The 23103-nt window shown below is 42.6% G+C and overlaps 2 protein-coding genes across 3 annotated transcripts in view; one reads left to right on the forward strand and one right to left on the reverse strand.

The window, feature by feature from the left end:
- LOC114239479 (PX domain-containing protein kinase-like protein) overlaps positions 1-23103 on the reverse strand; it is a 146776-nt gene that overhangs the window by 105717 nt on the left and 17956 nt on the right. The gene's annotated exons all lie outside the window — the stretch shown is intronic.
- The window catches only part of LOC114239330 (uncharacterized), a 34483-nt gene that overhangs the window by 8190 nt on the left and 3190 nt on the right, over positions 1-23103 (forward strand). The window contains exons 4-21 of one of the 2 annotated variants that reach the window (XM_028169481.2): positions 303-436; positions 1136-1276; positions 2019-2115; positions 2396-2491; positions 4396-4533; positions 6348-6488; positions 7524-7643; positions 8028-8054; positions 8625-9013; positions 9854-10200; positions 10857-11043; positions 12040-12210; positions 13413-13584; positions 14865-14986; positions 16470-16672; positions 17609-19065; positions 19815-21295; positions 21810-21940. In XM_028169481.2, the coding sequence (XP_028025282.2) occupies positions 303-436; positions 1136-1276; positions 2019-2115; positions 2396-2491; positions 4396-4533; positions 6348-6488; positions 7524-7643; positions 8028-8054; positions 8625-9013; positions 9854-10200; positions 10857-11043; positions 12040-12210; positions 13413-13584; positions 14865-14986; positions 16470-16672; positions 17609-19065; positions 19815-21295; positions 21810-21940 (5554 nt within the window). The remainder of the gene's footprint in view (positions 1-302; positions 437-1135; positions 1277-2018; positions 2116-2395; positions 2492-4395; positions 4534-6347; positions 6489-7523; positions 7644-8027; positions 8055-8624; positions 9014-9853; positions 10201-10856; positions 11044-12039; positions 12211-13412; positions 13585-14864; positions 14987-16469; positions 16673-17608; positions 19066-19814; positions 21296-21809; positions 21941-23103) is intronic. The other variant, XM_089735415.1, reaches the window with a different exon arrangement.

Consider the following 23103-nt stretch of genomic DNA (forward strand, 5'->3'; position numbering starts at 1 on the left):
ATCTTTTATATTTATATGAGAATTTTCTGCAATTTTTACTAGATTTATAAGATGTTTTTTTTATTTATTGCTTAGGTGGGTGGACGAGCTCACGGCCCACCTGGTATTTAGTGATTACCTGAGCCCATAGACATGTACAACGTAAATGACGCTATCCACCTTGAGATATAAGTTCTTAGGTCTCAGTTTTTACAGTACAACAGCCGCCCCACCCTTCAAATCGAAACGCATTACTGCTTCACGGCAGAAATAGGCAGGGTGAAGAAGCAATTTAAAGAAGAAACTATTGAAAAATGTTTCAGAATCCAAAGCCGAAATCTAGCCCCAACCAACGAGGTGTAGCTACCAAAGAAGACTCTTCATCCGAGGAAGAGAAACTCTGGGTGAATACCAAAGAGAAGCTCCTCAAAAGATTGGAGAAGAAAGATAATGCCAGGTTTGTTTTTATTTATGATTCAGTCAAGCATAATTGAAGTCAAATAGTTTCAAGCTATAACCTGGTAGTGGTGTTCTACTAATTGGTGATACTTCTTGTGTTTCATTCTTGATGACGTAGGTATGGTAATGTTATTTTGTCTGTTACTATATACAGTAACTTCTGCGATCCAAAAATTGGCGATTTATAAGATTATAAAGATTGAAACATTAAAAAACATTCAACGGCCGAGGCAAGCACGTGCACATCTATATACTGAATACCAAAGATTGACATAAAATTTAATATTGACTATGTGATAGAATCTAATAAATCATTGAAAGCCATTACCACTATTCCAATAAGGTGATAACTTTAGGTAACTCAAAAACAAGATAAATTAAATATTCACAAAAAAAGTTATTATTATTATTATTTTTTATTGCATAGATGGTTGAACAAACTAACAATACGCCTGATGTTAAGTGAATAGCGGAGCCCATAGACATCTACAACGTAAATGCCGCCATCCATCTTAAGATATGAGTTCTAAAGTCTCAGTATAGTTACAACGGCTGCCCCACCCTTCAAACCGGAACGCATTACTGCTTCACGGCAGAAATAGGCAGGGTGGTGGTACCTACCAGTGCGGACTCACAAGACGTCCTACCACCAATAACAACAAAGGCATAATATAAGGTTTTGTTAACATGTTCACAGCGTGGAAGACGCCAAACGTGCCAAGCTGGTGAATGAGTTCATAGAGCGGCGCGGAGACGGACTCGACTCGAGGAAGCGGACGCGCAATCCACGTTATCGGAAATCTAAAAAGTTCTTACTGGAACGAGAAAAACAACTTAAGTATGTCAATTTTGTTTGTGATATGTAATTTTTGAAGTGAAACTTCTTTAGACGCGTTAAAAGTAAAATTTAACTCGGCAAAGATTCGTCACGGGTAGAGATAAAATATATAATTTAGAACGAGCGAGAGCGAGAAAATAGATGAAGCGTCTCACGGACCACTCAACTTTTGAAAGAGGGAGAAAGCGAGCTAAGTCGTTTATCTTATACACATGCTGTTTGCGGGCGTAGGCCACTAGATGGCTTGTTATTAGTTTCTCATTGCTCCTATAGATGGCAGTAACATATTAACTACCTTACATTTTATTGTTGATGAAGTAATTAAAAAAATATATGTTTCTATAATTTAAATATATAAATGGTGAAGGGGTCGTTTCTCTTATACACAGCATTCCCTATTACAAGAGAAATTATATTGTACGCTAAAAAATGACGAAAACCACAATACTACACTGCAAAAGTTTCACTTATTTCACGTGCAGCAAGTTGCACGCACATCGCTTGTTTTATTCGACGAGCATACGGCCTACCTGATGGTGAGTGCTTACTGTCACCCATGGACGTCAGTAACACCAGGGACAGAGCCAAGCTGCTGCCTACCGTTGAGTATATGTGCACCATTCGATAATGACACTATATTTAGATTAGACAACATTTCTCTGTCTCACAGTTCGAAATATGGCCGAATCGTATACAGGCATCCGTCGCTTAAATAAATGAAATAGGTTTTGTTTCTCTTCAGAACCCTGTCGAAAGAATTATATGGGGAAGCCGAGGGCGGACCAAGCGGGAAGGGCTGTGGAAACCATTTATTCAAAGGTCGCAGAAACATTAGAAAGGTACCGAGATCAATACTTGTTTTTTCAAAAGTATGTGGGGAACGGAACGTTTTCGAGTAAAAGGGATGAATGTATGAGGTAGAAAGGGACGGAAGGGAAATGGTCAAGATGGCGATCGGGCATAGCAAGAGTGTGTGTACGACTGTGAACGATTACGACGTGTTTATCTAATAAATTTTGTTACTTTTCCAAAAAACTGCTATTTACTTTGAGCAAATCCCACATGTATTACTGTATTATTCAGACACACGATACAAAATGTATACGATATTATGTTCAGGTGATCGACAAAAAATCGCTGACCCATAGAACTGTGCTGGCCAACGTAGAGGAGTTGGACAGGAAACGGAGACTGCTTGCGAGACAAACCAGGCTGGTGAGTTACTGATATTATAATATGTAACTAACGTTTAAGACGAAGGTTCGAGAACTGTTTCTCGGAGAGTTATATTTGTTTATATATGTTTTTATATGTATATATTTATGATATGTATATGTATATATTTATGTATATGTATTTATTTAAGTACGAGTATTTGTATCTATAAATGTTATGTATGTTATACACATATGTTTAAGTAATATCACCTTTACACCTACCAAGGTTCATCTCTGCACTCCCCTAAGGTAGACTGTTAGAGAATGCCTATGGCATTAAGTTCGCCTTTATACTTTCTAGTATATGAAGTTATAAATAAATAAATTCTGTAATGTGTGCACTTTGACTTAAGTGTCTAGAGAAGTATTCGTACCGTATCTATCGTACTGGTACTATGACAATTAATTACTGGTGGTAGGACCTCTTGTGAGTCCGCGCCGGTAGGTACCACCACACCGCCTATTTCTACTGTGAAGCAGTAATGCGTTTCGGCTTGAAGGGTGGGGCAGCCGTTGTAACTATACTGAGACTTTAGAACTTATATCACAAGGTGGGTGGCGCATTTACGTTGTAGATGTCTATGGGCTCCCGTAACCACTTAACACCGGGTGAGCTGTGAGGTCATCCAACCATCTAAGCAATAAAATATATATATATATGTCGCATCCGGGTCAATAGTTCGGAATATCAACGATACACAAACGTCAAAGTGACAGAATGGCCGTGTCGTGGTTGACGACTTTTAGTAATATTAAGACAGTGGTTTTGATTATTATTTTAAATGGTGAAATGTTGTTTTGATAAATATCACAAAATGAAGGGTAGACTCCGTAACGCCACAGTTATAAAATGGCGGTACGTGGACAGAGTCGTGGCATTCCGTGTCAGACAGTCATTCAGTCCGTATCAGACGGTCCGTCCGTCTCAGTCAGTGAGTCTCTGGCAGTCAGTCTGTCGGTATGTGCAACGAAACTATCGGTTTATCCTGTCATTGTGAAGTTGTGTGTGTTGAGTTTCACTAATTATTATTGAAAAGTTTTATTTACTAAACTGAGTTCAATCGAATACGAGTGATGACGAAACTACCGCTCAGCCATCCCTGGCGCCCGGCCTCCGACATATATATATAATATTTTTAAAACATAAAATCTCGAATAAAAACGAAGATCGGAAATTACCATATTATCATACCATATCATCACTAGTTAACCGTTTCTCGTACAATAGTTTACAAACAAACATTATTGTCAGTACTAAGAAAAGTATTCCTCCATCTATCCAGCACCAGAGAACACTAAGTTTTTTTAAAGCAAATTTAAAAGTATATCTTCTGAATATGCAAATTAAATTCGAAAATATCAATTTTAACTATTCCGTACTGTAATAAAATTGTGCATTGCAATTGTAATTTTTTATAATTTAATAGATGTATTTAATTATTTTAACTGTTGTTTTTGTAGTTATTGTTGTTGTTTTTGTTATTATTCCAAGCTCAGATAGTGATTGATCGATCTGATGCTGGTGTGCCGACGGAAGATCAGCGCCGCAGTACCGATTGTCTCGGTACTGTTAGGCATTACTGAGCCGGTAACCCTTTCCGAGCCTCGTTATTTTTCTTTTAATGTTTGTTTCATTTTTTGTAATTTTATGTTTGGAATTTTTGGCGCCGTTGCGATGAGATGCTAGGTGCAAGGCTTATTCAAATAAAAGTGGACTGTATTTATAGCTGGTTTATTAAATAGGATCAAAGCTAGTACAATTTTACGGGACCGACAATGATTGTGTATTTTTCGTCGTTTTATTATCCACGCCTCTCCCCCGCTTCCGCTGCGGTGAGGAAAATAGGGTTGCTATGTTTCGAACAGGAATAAATGTTAATTATTATTATTATTTTCTTCCAGAGAGAACATCTTGGTTGCGAAGAGGATGTGAGCGTGATGGTGATCAATGACGAAGTCTGTCTGGAGTACGACTTCGAGGAGAACCGTCCTGTCGTCACCATACACCCCTTCTTCACGAAGGTCATGAAGGCTCACCAGGTCCGCATGTTTGTTCAGTAGCCCACACGAGCCAACAGCTGCATTTCCGTATTGATACCGGCGAGCGTGCAAGGTCGCATACCCGATCCTGTAGACAGAATGGTAAATAGTCGACGTTGTCCAAAACACGTCATTACGGATCCTCCCGATCCATTAACCCATAGACACAGCCCACTGAGTTTCTCGCCGGATCTTCTCAGTGGGTCGCGTTTCCGATCCGGTGGTAGATTCAGCGAAGCACTGCTCTTGCTAGGGCCAGTGTTAGCACCACTCCGGTTTGAGCCCCGTGAGCTCACTTATACGTTAGGGTGAAGCTGAAATAGCCTCTCAAGGCTATCAGCATAGGTAGGAAAGAAGAAGAAAAAAAATGTGCAAGGTCGTTCTGCAACGCCTTCTAGTTTCAAGTCTGAGATACGGTCTGGTGCGCCCATGCGACTTCCAACGGTTGTTACCCATAGGCGCCGTCACGTCTACAGGACGTGTACACACGCGATGCAACTTAAATTTTCAACGAAATATATGGGGCATTCTCTCACCGGCCACATCCTATAAGATATATTGTTGTTATCAAACCAAAATCTGCTATGTGCACTTTTTGAGATTTTTACGTTTTGACTTTTTCGTATAGTTCACAGCCCTATCTACCGTATAAAAAAAACTGCTATGTGTCTATAGCCTTAATATAGATCTATAACTTTCATTTGATATAGTTCTTAAAAATTCACCTTCATATTGTAGAGATATACGACAAAGGGAAGATCTTCCACCGAGCGGGTGATATTGCTCGGTAGACCGACGGTCCGAATGTTGTTTTTTTTTTTTTTCCTACCTAAGCTGATAGCCCTAGTGGCTATTTCAGCGTAATCTTAACTTTAATAGGTAAGCTCACGGGGCTCAACCTGATGACGATGCTAACACGAACCCTAGCAAGAGCCGTGCTTCGCAGAATCTACCACCGGATCGCAAACGCGACCCACTGAGAAGATCCGGCGAGAAACTCAGTGAGCTGTGTCTGAGAGTTAATTTACTCGTCGAGCCCTTCGTCGCAAGCGACGGGTTCGACGAGAACGGTGACCGGTGCTTGAAGTACCTAAAAGCACCGTTAGTGGATCGGGAGGATCCGAGATGACGTGTTTGGGGCGACGTCGACTGCTTTCCATTCTGTCCGCAGGATCGGAAATGTAGTTACCGGCGGCCACGATGAGAGGGTTCTCGTGTCGTGCCGCTTTATCGAAGTGAGGAATGTTGTTGATGGCTACCGCCACAATATAAGATTTTACACGAAAATTTTTTTACTCGTTAAAAATCAAAATAGAGTTTTTGCACATAGCAGATTTTGGTTTGTTATTTTTGTCGCTGTTCCAGTTTCATTATCGAATCTCTAAAAAATTCTCACATAAATAATGGTTTTATTATTGCTTAGATGGGTGGACGAGCTCACAGCCCACCTGGTATTAAGTGATTACTGGAGCCCATAAACATCTACAACGTAAATGCGCCACCTTGAGATATAAGTTCTAAGGTCTCAGTATAGTTACAACGGCTGTCCCACCTTTCAAACCTCAATGCATTACTGCTTCACGACAGAAATAGGCAGGGTGGTGGTACCTACCCGCGCGGACTCACAAGAGGTCCTACCATCAGTATAATATGTCTTGTTTCATATTAATCAACTTCATTTCATTTCACTTCATATTATCATTTTTCATATGAAATATATATATAAGATTAGGCTGTATGGTATGACACCTTTGACTTTCTAATTGGAAAAATAAATAAAACTACTACTACTAAAGTGTACATTATTTTGACAGTACGAAGGAGTGAAGTTTATGTGGGACGCTTGCTTCGAGAGCGTGGAGCACATCGCGGCCGGGAAGCCGGGCAGCGGCTGCATCCTCGCGCACTGCATGGGGCTCGGCAAGACCCTGCAGGTGCTGGCCCTGCTGCACACTGTGAGTCTACACCGCGCAATGTCTTATAGTCTTCGAACTACAAACGAGAGTCAAATACAAGCCTGAAGTAAACATTAAACTATCTATACTAATATATAATAAATCTACAGTGGCTTTACGGATGTTCCATTATAACTACTGAACCGTGCACCTGATTAACTTGAAACTTGGTATCCATGTAGAAAATACATGTACTTAATGGATAAGCTAATATGTATATGAGTGTTGGACTCCCTACACCAGTTACGGGGGCGTTAATGATGAGAATCTTTGTGGGGGTGAGAAATAATAATATTAATTTTAAATGCCCAGCGAAGCGGACGGGTACAGCTAGTTGATTTATAAAACTAAGCATACATCCTTATAGTTCTGTTTTTCGTCAGTCATGGATCCAGTAGCCATCAACGGCAAATGAGTATGAATTTTTTTTTTAAAGTGAAATGTATGGATCGAATCTCGAAATCGAAATCGAAATCTCTTCTGAGTTTCTTGCCGGGTCTTCTCAGTGGATTGCGATTCTGATCCGGCAGTAGGTTCTTGAAAGCAATGCTCTTGCTAGGACGAGGGTTGACCAATTCTTCCAGGCTTGATCCCCGTAAGCGCATACACGTCCGGTGAAGCTAACATAACGTCGAGGTTACTAGGCAAAACAAAAGACCTGGCTAGAATGTGTGGCCTTATCCAATCTTGAAAGTGGTTTTAATGGAGTATTCGTTCTGTTACAGACCCCCATGTTAGTTAAAGTGATGTTCCATCCTTTTTAATAACCACTGATGCTGAGTAAGCATAGTAAGAAATCTCTTGGTAATAGTTACCGACCGAGAGTCAGCCAGTCGTATTTAGTCACCCATCGGGAGCGGTCTTGAACAATATCTCCTTTCTGCCAATTTCTATAATTTATTTGTTTGTGTAATTGAACTAATAAAAGTGAAATCTCTTCCAAAAATCCTTTTTTAAAAACCTAATCGGAAGACCCCGCATAACAGTTCGTATCAATAACAATAACATATATTCTGTGTATTTTTCTATAACAAGGTACTGACGCACCCCGGGGTCGGTATCCAGCGGGTGCTCGTGTGCTGCCCTCTATCGACCGTGCTGAACTGGGTCGACGAGATCCACAAATGGATCGGGCCTGTCACCAATCAAATAAAGGTATCTAAGCAAAACTTTTTTCACGTACAACGTATAGTACTTATCAAAAAGTATATAATCAAATTAACAAAAAAAAAACACCTTAACCATTGGTGACCACAAAAACTGTACAGACTGGCACAAATGAGTGACAAGTCTAACCCTCTTAGCGCCCGTGTGAAATCATTACTCTAGCGCCCTCTAGTGAGCAAGCGGTCAAAATGGCATAGGAATAACAATTTTATTGAAAGTACCGAGGCCAGGTACCTACACGCCAGAACTAATTTCTCAAGGTGGATGACGGCATTTACGTCCAGTACCGGGTCGCCCGTGAGCTCGTCCACCGATCCTAGGAATGAATAAATATAAAATACCAATACTAAAACACGCAAAACATTTTTCAAGCCGCGTAAATTGAGAAAGAAACTTCAGGTAATTAATTCTGATAAGCTTAAGTTATCTGAAACCATATTGTAATGTTGATTGTTGTTGTTGCAGCGGTAATGAAATTTAAGTTTTCCTATTTACTTTAACTTACAAAATCATCATAGAAGCCAATTAATACTTGATACTATTTAAATGATAATTATCCAAGTTTTGTGTTATACTCGTGTAACGTTAATATAACAAAAAAAAAAAACATGTGTGCAATTCACACGTTGTAGAAGTGAAACCTTCCAAAATTAAAATACAATTATCCTAAACGTCTTAAGTATATGTAAAATTTTGTCATTAGTAAATAATTGTAAGGTAGCGCCCTCTGTGAATTGATATTTTAATTTCACGTATACTCCCTAAATTAAAATTCACTACAAGAGCTTTCATACACACGTTAGTATTAAAAAATCTCACAGATGGCGCTGTATTAAATAGTATGTATATTTCTGTCTCATTCTTTGTATTTGTGTCTCTTACCTGTCGTTTTTTCCGTTGCATCCGGTTTGAAATCACAACGATTCTAAAGAAGTTTTCACTTCAAAAACCTTATTTCAATTCCAACAGGTATTCGAACTGTCCAAACTGAAAAAGACATACGAGAGAGCTTACCAACTCGAGGACTGGTACAGCGGCGGCGGTATCTTTATAATCGGCTACGAGCTGTTCCGGAGTCTGTCCACGCTCGACCCTGAGCTGGACGACATCCGGCCGACCATCGTCAACAAGATCCGCACCGCCCTGCTGGACCCCGGGCCCGACATCATCGTGTGCGACGAGGGCCACCTGCTCAAGAACGACTGCTCCGTGCTCGCCGTCGCCATGAGCCGCGTCGCCACCCGGCGCCGGATAGTGCTCACCGGAACTCCCATGCAGAATAATCTAAGAGAATACTTCTGCATGGTCAACTTCGTCAAACCGAATCTGTTGGGGACGTACTCGGAGTTTTCCAATCGGTATGTAATATTGCCTTTGTAAGCAGACGAGCATACTGCCCACTTAATGATTCCATCACTCATGGATGTCAGAAACGCAAGGCCCACTGCGAAGTCGTTGCCTACATCTAAGTACTGTCCGCAAGCCTCGTTTGAAGAAGGACATGTCATAGTGCTCTGAAAACACCATGGAGGAAGTTCACTCAGAACCGGATGGTATGGTGGAATCAGCGGTTGCAGATAACATGGATGATCTCTGCTCCGGTGGTGGGAGTGCGACAGTAAAAAGGAGATGGAGAGATCATTTCGAACGTTTCCTCAAGACACGTCCCATGGAATGTATGATACAAAACGCAGAAAGAACCGAAATCCCCCAAGTATATCTTGCCTCCCCATTGCTGGACCCAGGGTCGCGGGTTCGATTCCCACATCGGGAAAAATTCGTCTGATGAACAGATTCGTTTGCTCTTTGCATTTGGGTATTTAATATCTAATTACAATGTACATATTTATACGTTCGTAAGTATGTATGTATATGGGTTACTGGGTCAAATAGTACATAGGGAAACCTCTCGGTCGGGGCCGCGTGAGCGAGTATGACTTGTCTGCGATTATTATATTATATCTCTCCATATTCACTAATAAAAACTATTAACGTAACCCTATATTAATTGTTACAATATGTCCAAGCATCTTGCATTCACACATTCATGTCATTACTGTCCCTGTAACGACCGAATAAAGAGATATTGATTTATTTTTAAACGATCGAGTTGGTAAAGCAATGTAGGCGTTTTTTATAATGACGAATAGTTGATGGAGAATTTTAACAATTGTTTTTTTTCTTTTCTTTCTAAACAGATTCGAAAATCCCATCATGAACGGTCAACACCGTGACTCGAGGCAGGAAGACATAAAACTTATGAAAGCTCGCACGCACATCCTGCACAAAGTTCTCGAAGGGTGCCTACAAAGGCAAGAAGCTTCGGTGCTCTACCCGTATCTGCCCAAGAAACATGAATACACCGTTTTCATAGCGCTGACGCAGTGCCAGTGGGACCTGTACAAACATTACCTGCTGCACTACGGGAAACAGACAAAGAACAGTATCCTGAAAGACTTCCACATCCTGCAGAAGATTTGGTCGCACCCTCAGGTGTTACACATATTTCAAACTAAAGCCAGAGACGAGAAGGCCAAAATTAAAGGTAACCGATGATATGAGTAACCAATATTAATTTAAAGGTTATTTTATCATTATTATTAGTTTAAAGGTCACTCTAATATTAATTTAAGGGTTAGTTTAATAATAATTTAAAAGTTAATTTAATACAATGCAATAAAAATTAAATAAATTTAATAAAGCAATAATAAAAAAGATACATTAAAGATAAGAGCTAGTATTAATGCCGGCAGTCCGACCAACCGAATGTTGTTAGGAATCTTCATTATACAGGACTACCTTGAAATTGTCGTTAGTTCTATTTTGAATAAGAAGGGTATTATTGTATGTAATAATCAATTTTAAATTTACACCTTGAACCAATGTGTACTACAATTGATATTCATATTCGTTATTACTTGAACCTGTGCACGAGCTCACAGCCTACAGGGTGCGCCGCGAGACACCATGAGACATGAGGTCTGTGTCTCAGCTGAATAGTGTAGTGGCTCTGCCACCCTTCAAACTGGAACGCATTACTATTTCGCGATAAAAAATAGGCTTGTTGGTACTACCTACCAGAACGCGCACTACCATCACTAAAAAATAAAGTATAAGGTACACGCTTGTATCTGTTGATCGAAGCAATTGTTTGTTGATTTGCTCATGATCGTTAGTACAGAATTGGTTAATGCTTCGCAGCGGAGAAGCTAGAAGACGATCTCGCCCACGAGGACATAACGTCAGAGGACATCAAGCCGCCGGAAACGGAAGTGTGGTGGCTCCAGTACCTGGACGGCGGGAAGATGCTGGACAGCCTCGAGAGCTCCAACAAGTTTGCTGCCGTGTTTCAAATATTAGAGGAGTGCACGGCGCTTGGAGATAAAGTGTGAGTACGTTACATGTACTAACTATAGTATTGTTACGCGCTGGGGCTCGGGATAAATAAATGTTCCACCAAAGTACAACTTAAAACTGTATTTATCACTTAGAACAGAACACTTTAAAATTCTCAATTTGCTTCAAGTAATCCGTTCGCTGTTTCGCTTCGAGTAGTTACTCCGATTACTAACTGACTGCGTGCCATCTCTGCAACGCTTTTATAGCCGATATCACATCCCTAGAATTATCAAGAATATTCCACACAAGTCGAGTATTGTGTTTCCGCTACCTGACAATAGATGGCGTTGTACTTCTCGAGCGTTCTAGGTGGTACTAGATCCTTTGATATTCGTTAGGCTATTCGGCCATAGATGGCGTTACTCTTACCGGCGTAACAGTATCTACCGAGTAGATATCATAGAATACAAGACATTGAATAGATTCCTGAATGCTGCTAATGACATTTTCAAGATAATTTTGCATACATATATACAAGTTCCCAATAATAACATTCGGGCCGTCGGTGGAAGAACTTTTGTTTTGTTGTTTACCCTCAGAAATAACTAAAATTTTCATTACAGTGATATTCTGTCGTTTCTGAAAATCCGTTCGTATCATATTGTGACGACATTTACCATATTGATGTAGGATTGGTAAGAACGGAACGTATGAAAAGAGTGTGGAACGGAGCGTTAAGATGTGAGTGAGAGAAAACGGAAGAAAGTGAGAAGAGAATGACAGAGAAAAGGAAGATAGCGAAGACGGTTAAAAAATAAGCAAGGCGTAATAAAAGTGTTAATTAATTTTTAAATTATTATTATAACATAACATTTTGGAACAGTGTAACTTTTATTTTATCCGCTGCGATCCCTATTCTACATTGATTGTTATATCGTGTTGCCCTCTCTCAAGAATCGTGCTGCGCTTCGTTTTGTTACCAAACCAATGACCGCCTCCGAGATATTTAATATTTGTAATATAAAAATGACAATCAAAATTTCAGTTTAATATTCTCAACGTCGCTCTTCACGCTGGATGCTCTGGAATATTTCTTACGGAAGATCAAGAACTGGAGTCTGGGTCACGACTACTACCGTCTCGACGGATCGGTCCCCCCGGAGGTCCGACAGAAGTGGTGCAGAGAGTTCAATGCCGAGAACAACATTAAGACGAAGTAAGCAAGCACCTTATTATCGTTAAATTATATTGATTCGTAATATACATCTATATTATTGCAATAAGTGCTTTTCAATCACGTTTCCTGACTTGAGCAACTTAGAGAAACTCACATCGACCGTAGTCTTGAAATACTTGACAAGTTTAATTGACAAGTGACGAAAGTTTTAAATGAGTTATGCTATGAAGATGCAAGTTTGCCTCGCAAATTGTAAATTTAATATCTAGAGTACATATCGACGCTTGAAAGGCAAACGTGACTAAACGACAATGCGTGAATTTTACAGTAGACTAATTGAAAGTTGAAATACCTGAAAACAAAATTTATTTTAACGAATCTAGCTGTAGTAGAATCTAGCTAGTAGCTGTAAGATTGAAATGATTTTAATAGACCTAGAAATATTTTTTTTGCGCATCGAATATGGTTATTCCCTATCATTTATCTACAAAGCAGTTATTGTCGCTTAGTCACTTTTGCCTTTCAAGCGTCGATATGTATATAGTACTAATAATATGTGTATGGATGGAGGCTGCATCGCAAAATATATTGATCAATTCGATTTTTTTTTATTGCTTAGAGGCATGGATGAGCTCACAGCCCACCTGATGTTAAGTGGTTACTGGAGCCCATAGACATCTACAACGCAAATGCGCCACCCACCTCGAGATATAAGTTCTAAGGTCTCAGTATAGTTACAACGGCTACCCCACCCGTCGAACCGAAACGCATTACTGCTTCATGGCGGAAATAGGCGGGGTGGTGGTACCTACCCGTGCGGACTCCCAAGAGGTCCTACCACCAGTAATTACGCAAATTATAATTTTGCGGGTTTCATTTTTATTACACGATGTTATTCCTTCACCGTGGAAGTCAATCGTTAACATTTGTTGAGTACGTATTTCATTAGAAAAATCGGTACCCGCCTGCGGGATTCGAACACCGGTGCGTCGCTTCATACGAATGCACCGGACGTCTTATCCTTTAGGCCACGACGACTTCAAAATTAACATCGACTAGACCGGTTTTTTTGTGGGAAAATTTTCGATATCTAAACATATAATCTATTGATATCTTAAAAAAAAAACCAAGTATATCTTTCCATCGATATCTAAGGATGTCTTTCCATATCTAAGGATGACGTAATTTTGATTAGCATGAAATGACAGTGGTAATAACGTAACGCTTGTCTGTGAGCGCAGACTGTTCCTGATCTCGACCCGGGCGGGCTCGCTGGGGCTCAACATGACGGCGGCCAACCGGGTCATCATCCTGGACACGTCGTGGAACCCGGCGCACGACATACAGAGCATCTTTAGGGTCTACCGCTTCGGGCAGAGGAAGGACTGCTACATATATCGATTCGTTGCCATGGTAAGTGTACTTTACTTTGATATTCTCCCCACTTCGATAAAGCGGCACGACACGAGAACCCTCTCATCGTGGCCGCCGGTAACTACATTCCCGATCCTGCGGACAGAATGGAAAGCAGTCGACGTCGCCCAAAACACGTCATCTCGGATCCTCCCGATCCACTAACGGTGCTTCTAGGTACCTCAAGCACCGGTCACCGTTCTCGTCGAACCCGTCGCTTGCGACGAAGGGCTCGGCGAGCGAATTAACCCATAGATAAAGCCCACTGATTTTCTCGCCGGATCTTCTGTGGGTCGCGATTCCGATCCGGTGGTAGATGCTGCGAAACGCGGCTCTTGTTAGGGCTCGTGTTAGCAACGTCGTCAGGTTTGAGCCCTGTGAGCTCACCTTCTAGTTAGGTTACGCTGATATAGCCTCTCAAGGCTCTCAGCTTAGGTAAGAAAAAAAAACTATTCTCCATGGTTCCAAGCCGGTTTCGGCAACGGTGAAAGTTTTCTGTTTATTAACTTAAAAGCTAATGTCCGCGCTTTTCGTGCGCTCTAATATGGCTACAGTAGCCTATCTTGTTCATAAACGTGCGCAAACAGAAGCTACACGTAAGAACACCACCGACGAAGTTGTAAAAAATTGTGGAAGGCGGTCTATTTTTCAGTTTATTTCGTCTGTCGTCCAATTCACGTTATATATATAAAATATAGACGGGTGAAAGGCTATTTGGCTTGAGCGACATTTTTAGAATTAGAATCTAGACTCTAGATACATTTAGTGTACACTACATATCGACGCTTGAAAGGCAAACGTGACTAAGCGACAATGCGTGAACTTTACAGTAGACTAATTTAAAGTTGAAATACCTGAAAACACAATTTATTTTAACGAATCCAGCTGTAGTAGAATCTAGCTAGTAGCTGTAGGATTGAAATGATTTTAATAAACCTAGAATTTTTTTTTTTTTGCGCATCGAATATGGTTATTGCCTATCATTTATGTACAAAGCAGTTAATGTCGCTTAGTCACTTTTGCCTTTCAAGCGTCGAATATTATTATACGGTTGAACTCGAAAAACATGCAATCAAATTTCAAATAATATTCAATTATTAATTTTATTCAAACTTTAAATTACTAATTTCATGTGACTAACGCGAGTTATGTGTTATTTCCTCGTGGATTTTCCATAATAAATATGTCATACACTTATCCTTGTAACTGTTAACACAAGGGAAAACAAATGGCGTTGAATGTGACACGCGCGGCCACTAAACGTGTCTCGTGTTATCCAGGGAACAATGGAACAGAAGATATACGAGCGGTCGGTGACGAAGCAAGCGGTCGCCTGCCGCGTCGTGGACGAGCAGCAGATAGAGCGCCACTACAACAGCGCCGAGCTCACGGAGCTCTACCGGTAACTAGTGCCACTCACATTACCTTGTACTTATTACTGGTGGTAGGACCTCTTGTGAGTCCGCACGGGTAGGTACCACCGCCCTGCTTATTTCTGCCGTGAAGCAGTAATGCGTTTCGGTTTGAAGGATGGGGTAGCCGTTGTAACTATACTGAGACTTTAGAACTTGTATCTCAAGGTGGGTGGCGCGTCTACGTTGTAGATGTCTATGGGCTCCAGTAACCACTTAACATCAGGTGGGCTGTGAGCTCGTCCACATATCTAAGCAATAAAAAAAAATAAAAAAAAAACTCACATTACCCTGTACTTATTACTGGTGGTAGGACCTCTTGTGAGTCCGCGCGGGTAGGTACCACCGCCCCGCCTATTTCTGCCGTGAAGCAGTAATGCGTTTCGGTTTGAAGATAGTACTTAATGGTATGCAGCGGCTTGGCTCTGCCCCTGGCATTGCTGACGTCCATGAGCGACGGTGACCACTTACCATCAGGTGGGCCGTATGCTCGTCTGCCTACAAAGGCAATAAAAAAAGGGCGGGGTAGCCGTTGTAATTATACTGAGACCTTAGAACTCATATTTCAAGGTGGGTGGCACATTTACGTTGTAGATATCTATGGACTCCAGTAACCACTTAACACCATGTGGGCTGTGAGATCGTCCACCCATCTAGGCAATAAAAAAAAATAAAAAAATGTGCATTCGAATCCCGCCAGCATGTACCAATTTTTTCAATGAAATAAGTACTTAACAAATAAATGTTCACGATTGACTTCCACAATGAAAGAATAACATCGTGTAATAAAAATCAAACCCGCAAAATTATTTCAGTGGGCTTTTTGGAGGATCCCGAGAAGCTACATCCAGCGTCGTTGTTTGAGTTTTCCACATTTGTGCACCTTCACAGATATTAAACGGTTAATAAACCACCGTTATTACGCATTTAAACCTGAAGAAACACTAAAAAAACAAAATAAAACAAATCACACAACTTCACTCCTCGCGTTCCCGCCAAAAAGTTTCTCATTTTGATTGGGATTTTGGCGGGAACGCGAGGAGTGAAGTTGTGTGATTTGTTTTATTAGGACTATGTATTTAGTGTTTCTTCAGGTTTAAATGTGTAATAACGGTGGTTTATTAACTGTTTAATATATGTGAAAGTGCACAAATGTGGGAAAATGAAACAAAACCGCTTAACGTAACTTCTCGGGATCCTCCAAAAAAATCCACTGAAAAAGTCTCAGTAAACGACCACCATTTTACTGAGGTTATGTTTCACCCCATGTTATTTCATCTCATTTCGTATGATTTCATTCCATTTCATTTCATGCTGTTTCATATTAATCAACTTCATTTCATTTCATAAAATCATTCTTCATATAAAAATATATATAAAAGATTAGGTTGTATGGTATGATACCTTTGCCTTTCTAATTGGAAAAATAAAACTACTACTACTACCAATGTAGATGAGTGTATGTATGTGCAGGTTCGACGAGACTGGCGCGAGCGTGGCGGGCGGCGTGGCGGTGGGCGTGCAGGACGTGGCGCTGCTGCGGCTGGCGCGCGACGCCGCCATCCACGCGGTGCACGAGCACGACTCGCTGCTGCGCGGCTCCACCGAGCCCGGCCTGCCCGAGCACGAGCGCGCCGCCGCCTGGATGCAGTTCCAGCAGGAGCACGCGCACAAACGTAACCGCACCATATAACTATACTTGAGACCTTAGAACTTATATCTCAAGGTGGGTGGCGCATTCACGTTGTAGATGTCTATGGGCTCCGGTAACCACTTACACCAGTCCAGTGAGCTCGTCCACTCATCTAAGCAATAACAAAAAAAAAACATCTCTACACTTAGAGAGAGAGAGAGAGAGAGAGTATTCTTTATTGTATACCAATAAAAAAAAAAGTGTGGTGTCGTGGGACACCGGACAGGAACGAAGTTCCTTATTATAAGAATATTAATTTTAAGTTCTATCCGAGGTATAAAGAAAATAAAACTGGAGGTTTCGCAACAACCCACGGTCATTCGGTAACGTGCGAACTTATTGTGGTACATTTCATTCACGGTTGTTTGCATAATAGTTAGTGTATTGCGCAAACGAACGCTCTGAGATCGTGATCAATTAAATATAAAAAAATATGTTATTTTTTGTACGTTATTACAAGGTTAAGTCATACACTGTGTGCATTACTAATAAAAATCTTACGTTACGGACGTTTTTTCCCGGTTAGGGTACCTCCGCATCGTCCCATAAGGAACTTCATTCCAAAAACAATGCGATACATTAAATACAAAAAAGTACAATTGGCGGTCTTATCGCTAAGAGCAATCTTTCCCAGACAACCATCAATTGGACAAGAATTGTTTGGAAACGAATTACGCGCGGTGTACCAATCCAGTGATTACATACACATACATACATATATTTATAAAAATACATACATAGTTATTGCCCTTGTAGGCGGACGAACATACAGCCCACCTGATGGTGAGTGGTTACCATCGCCCATGGACTTCAGCAATGCCAGGGATAGAGCAAAACCGCTGCCTAACTCCGCTTTGTACTTTATGGCTTAACTTAGTCATGCACGAAAGAATCTTACGTTTTCTCATTATTTTTACAGAAATGCAAAATGAACTCGCAGCAAACAACACAAGGATTTCGAGCAAACTTCAGGGCCACGAGTACGCTAAGTCGCCCGTTCCGCAACCGTCGCCAAGAAAAGACGAAGCTCCAAAAACGAAACGAGGCAAGAAAAACAGCGCGGTCCCCCCGCAGGACTGCGCGGCCGAGAGTAGCATCCAAGGATCTCTAATCAACGAGATAAGGAACATACTAATCAACCACAATTTCCAAATAAGTAAAAGCGAAGACTTACTTAACTTTGTCAATAAAGTACGGATGATAGTGTCGACGGGAAGCCCCTCCGACGACGCGGTGGCGATGAGCGTGGCCGGCCTGCTGCTGCAGCAGCGCTGGATGGCCATGCCCGTCGCCATCGCCATGGTGTGCGAGGCGATAAAGCGACGCGTAGTCGAGGAAGGACTAAAGCAAACGCACGTTGTCGGACCGGACGCGACGCCGCCGGACGCGACGCCGCCGGACGCGCCGCAGACGAGCGCCGCCCAACGTCAAGACGCGTCTGTGGGAAGCAGACGGACGAAACGGAAAGCGGCCATAGCCGCGGAACGACACCTCGACATGATCGTGCCGAATCTACTTAAAGACGACAGCGATTTGGATACCGAACCCACCTATACCGAACCCGCACATACGAACCCAACGCGGAAGACAGAACAGAAATCTGGAAAGAAAATCAAGATGACAACTATTATAGATATGGAACCCGCAAATAGTGCACGTGATGATATAGAAATGCATCGATCTAGTACTGTCGAACGGGAGCCAGTTAATGCGGCCGCAAGCATACCGACCGCGCCTCCGAAAGACGCTGAAGTCGTTGACTTAGATTCGGAGCCACAGAACGATACACCCGACGTCATAGTGGACAGCGACGAGGGCGTCGAAGTGAACAGCGTTATATCCAACCGCCCGAAACGGACGACGACATCGGAGCGATCTAGAAAAAATAAAAACGCTAAATCGAATAACAAGGAGACTGACAATGATACGTACAGCATTTTGATTGAAAACGATAGTGAGTTAGCGAAGGACCCTCAGCACGGCGCGCCCCGCCCACACGACACTCCTACCGAAAGACCGATTAAAATAAAGAAAGTCGCTCAAATAGATGTGGAGCTCGTGAGTAACGCTCAGCCCGAAGCCGCCATCGCGCTGAGCGACGACGACGAGCCCATAGTCAAAACCAACAAGATCACGTACACGCCCAAAACGAGCAAGAAAAAGAAACCACAAGGAAAGATTAATCTGCCTCCGCTACTATTGACAAACGAGAACTTCATAAAGATCGTCGCCCACACGTACCTGTCCGGCAACCCCAAGCTGGACCGCGACGCGGCGCTACTAGCGGCCCAGTACAGCACGCTTAAAGCTCTCAAGGAAGTCGAAGCTACGGGGAAGCTCCTCGACAGTGGCCCCATCTATGATATAGCCGTTAAGGTAATTTTATAATACAACTAGCAACCCGCCCTCGCTTCGCTTCGGAAACATTAATTTTTTTTTATTGCTTAGATGGGTGGACGAGCTCACAGCCCACCTGGTGTTAAGTGGTTACTGGAGCCCATAGACATCTATAACGTAAATGCGCCACCCACCTGGAGATATGAGCTCTAAGGTCTCAGTATAGTTAAACGGCTACCCCACCCTTCAAACCGAAACGCATTACTGCTTCACGGCAGAAATAAGTGGGGTTGTAGTACCCTTGCGGACTCAGAAGAGGTCCTACCATCAGTAAGAAAAAATCAAATATTAAGTTTTAAGATAAATAATAAAAATTTGATGTTTCCGGTTCAAAGGGATAAAGATAAACAAGTAAAATACAACCAAAATTGTGTTGTTACTGAAATGTGGGTCTCGTGTCTAAACGACTGCATAATTTTTATTTTAGTGCTATCAGACTCTGATAACCGGTTATCAGCAGCTTAGCAATGCTTAAAACAACCTAAATAGGAAATTATAACCAATTATTAAACCTATCCCAGCTTAAGGTGTATAGTTTTTAATGATATCGATGTTGAACTATTTTCAATGGTGCTATATCGACTGACTCGTTTCTCGAAGTTTCGTGGTTTTGTCCGGCGACGTCTCTGCCGCCCCGCCCGCACGCATGCCCCTCCAAGACCCACGAGTAGAACGAATAGGGATGTTATAGGCGTGCTATAAAATTTTAAATTGAAATTCATTAACAGGAACTAGGCGTCGAACTTCTTACGAAACTGCACGGCACGATGTCGAAACCGACGAGGAGTGCTGAATATTCAGCGGCGAGCCTCCTAAAGAAATCCTTGATGAATATAGAAAATCAGATCAAAGAGGACGCTGCCAACGAACCAACGGTCAGGACGCACGAGCACCCGCCCCCACCTCCGCCCCCGCCCCGCGTGCCGCCGCTCATCATTCAACGAAATAAAAAAACTGGACTGAATACTGCAATCAATGGACATCCGAAGGGCAGCCTCGAACAAAAGGACGATTCGAACGTCGAGAAATTGTCGCAACACGAACCTAGGAAACACGTCGTCCCGATCAGAATGTACCAGCGCCCCACCGCGCCCGCGCCCGCCACCGTCCACACGACGCTGACTAGCGACGAGTGCATCCTGCCCGACGACGATGACGTCATCATCAGCGACATCCTGCCCGCCGTCTCCTGCCCGGCGCCCACTCCCGCCACGCAGACCTCTTCCGCGAACAAAGTCGTGGCTGGAACCTCTCGGGACTACAACACAGCAACAGGATTGCCCCAATACCTTGGTCGCCCCGATCATCCCCGGATACCGGAAGACAATCAAGCAGCGGTCGTGAACACCGAGCGTGCTGTCTCCACCCAGGGGCCAGCGGATTGTATATGTCTGGACAGCGACGACGACGAGGGCCCCGCCCCCCCGCACCCCGTCTCCATATCGTACACCCCGCCGGTCCCCGCGCCCCAGCGCTCCGACGGTCAGCCGCAGTACATCACCGGCGACACCAAAAGGACACCGAAACCGCCGGCCGCCGAAACAATCGCAGCCGCGAATCCCAAGGCGCCACCAGTCGTACTCACGTACGGGCGCAATAGGAAATCTCTAAGCCTAGCTGTGAAAACCGCCGCCCCTCCAATCGCCGCGGTCCCCCCGACCCACATGAGCGTTTCGGAGCCCCCTCGCACGGCAGACGTCGTGAGCCCGGTCGACGAGGTGAAGTCGCAGGAGCCCCGGGCACCGGCGCCGGCCGAAGCGCCGCCAGAACCAATGTCGATGTTCAAGAACGTTGTACACATCATGGCGCACGACGCGCATCCGCTATCGAAACCCGAGCCCTCGCACAAAGCCGGCAATAGATTACAAACCGTCAGGTTGCTGCCTGTAAAAAAGCTGAGAGCTCAGGTCAACGCGCCAATAGCTTCGTCATCGAAATCGCTTGAATGGAACGCGCAGCCAAAAGCGAAGAGAGCGCCCAAATCGAACCGACCGACCGACAACAGGACCGTTATAAATCTCACGGAACTAGGACCCGTGAGTTCGGTAACTGCGCCCTCAAAGCACACAACGAGCGCCTCCACCTCCAAAGTGCCGCTAAGTAAATCGGTGACCATCGTCAGCAAGCCCGGCAACATCGCGTTGCATAAAAAAACGATATGTTTGATCGCACCAAAGATGATGACGATAAAGGCAGTAGACGATAATAAGTAAGCAATTTTTTTTTCCTTAGATGGCTGGACTAGCTCACAGCTCACCTGGTGTTAAGTGGTTACTGGAGCCCATAGAGATCTACAACGTAAATGCGCCACCCACCTTGAGATATAAATTCTAAGGTCTCAAGTATAGTTACAACGGCTGCCCCACCCTTCAAATCGAAACGCATTACTGCTTCACGGCTGAAATAAGTATGTTAGTGGTACCTACCCGCGCGGACTCACAAGAGGTCCTACCACCAGTAAAAAATGTCCCCATTTAATTTCTTGATAAATAATAGTCAATAGTGAGATCAATTGTGATGAATCACTATAGTGAGGTCTTAGAACTTATATCTCAAGGTGGGTGGTGCATTTACATTATAATGTCTATGGGATCCAGCAACTACTTAACACCAGGTGGGCTGTAAGCTCATCCACCCATTTAAGCAATAAATAAATAAATCTCAAATCTCGCTTACCATAAACAGCTAGCCTTGATTAATGTAAATAAAAATTTCGCCAACAGAAAACGCCCGAGCATACTGACGAAAGTAAAACCTGTACTCGCGACGAAGCTTGTGATGAAAGACGTCAAAACCAAGAAGAGAACGATCCCGTCCCCGCCGCAGGAGCCCGCGAAGAAACGGAAGGTTAACGGTGAGTGGACCGGTGCGCTACTGGTCTTACTAGAACCCCAACATTGGTCTTCGCTTGCATCTATACATATAAATACTATTTTTACTGGTGGTAGGACCTCCTGTGAGACCGCGCGTGTGGGTACCACCACCCTGCCTATTTCTGCCGTGAAGCAGTAATGCGTTTCGGTTTGAAGGGTGGGGCAGCCGTTGTAACTATACTTGACACCTTAGAACTTAGTCTCAAGGTGGGTGGCGAATTTACGTTGTAGACGTCTATGGGCTCCAGTAACCACTTAACACCAGGTGGGCTTCGAGCTCGTCCACACATCTAAGCAATAAAAAAAATAAAAAAAATTGGAGTGTCTGTTTGTAATATTGAAATAACCGCTATTTACTACATGCATATGAATATATTATTATATACGGTACATACACCAAAATAACATTTTTTACAATTTTTGTCTGTCTGTCTGTTTGTTCCGGCTAATCTCTGGAACGGCTGGACATTCACCGATAGGTAGTTGATGATTGTACGCGCTAATCTCAGGAACAACTGATCCGATTTGAAAAATTCTTTCAGTGTTAGATAGCCCATTTATTGAGAAAGGCTATAGGCTATATAACATCACGATCACGGTAAGACCAATACAAGTGAAGCACCAATAAAGAATGTTTCAAAATAGGGGCTTAAATAGCTTCCTTAACATCCTGTAATTCATTCCTTAACATCCTGTAATTCATAAATATTTTCTCTTTCTACGTAAATGAAGGGGGGAGGGGTGGGGTAAAATTTAGCGTTATGCCAAAATAACTATTTCACGCGGACGGAGTCGCGGGCAAAAGCTTGTCCTAGATATAATCGGCTCAAAGCTGACTGAAACTATATAGTTATTATAACTATATAGCACCGTCCTCCCAATACTGTAAAGTGGTTACCGAAACGCATCAACAACTTCAAAGCGAACGCCATAATAGACCTTAAAACAATTGGGGTGAAGTCTCAGTTTAGAAGATTGCACAAAGTGGTAATGAGTTGCTCGCTTCGGGCATTTCAATATTGCAATAATTGTTACGTTATAATACTCATTGTAAAAATTAATATTTAAAAAAAAATCTAATATTAAAACAAAACAAAAAAGATATGCCCGCTGAGTTTCTTGCCAGTTCTTCTCAGGACGGAGA

Source organism: Bombyx mandarina, chromosome 19 (assembly GCF_030267445.1).
Source record: "Bombyx mandarina strain Sakado chromosome 19, ASM3026744v2".
Classification (NCBI taxonomy): Eukaryota; Metazoa; Arthropoda; class Insecta; order Lepidoptera; family Bombycidae; genus Bombyx; species Bombyx mandarina.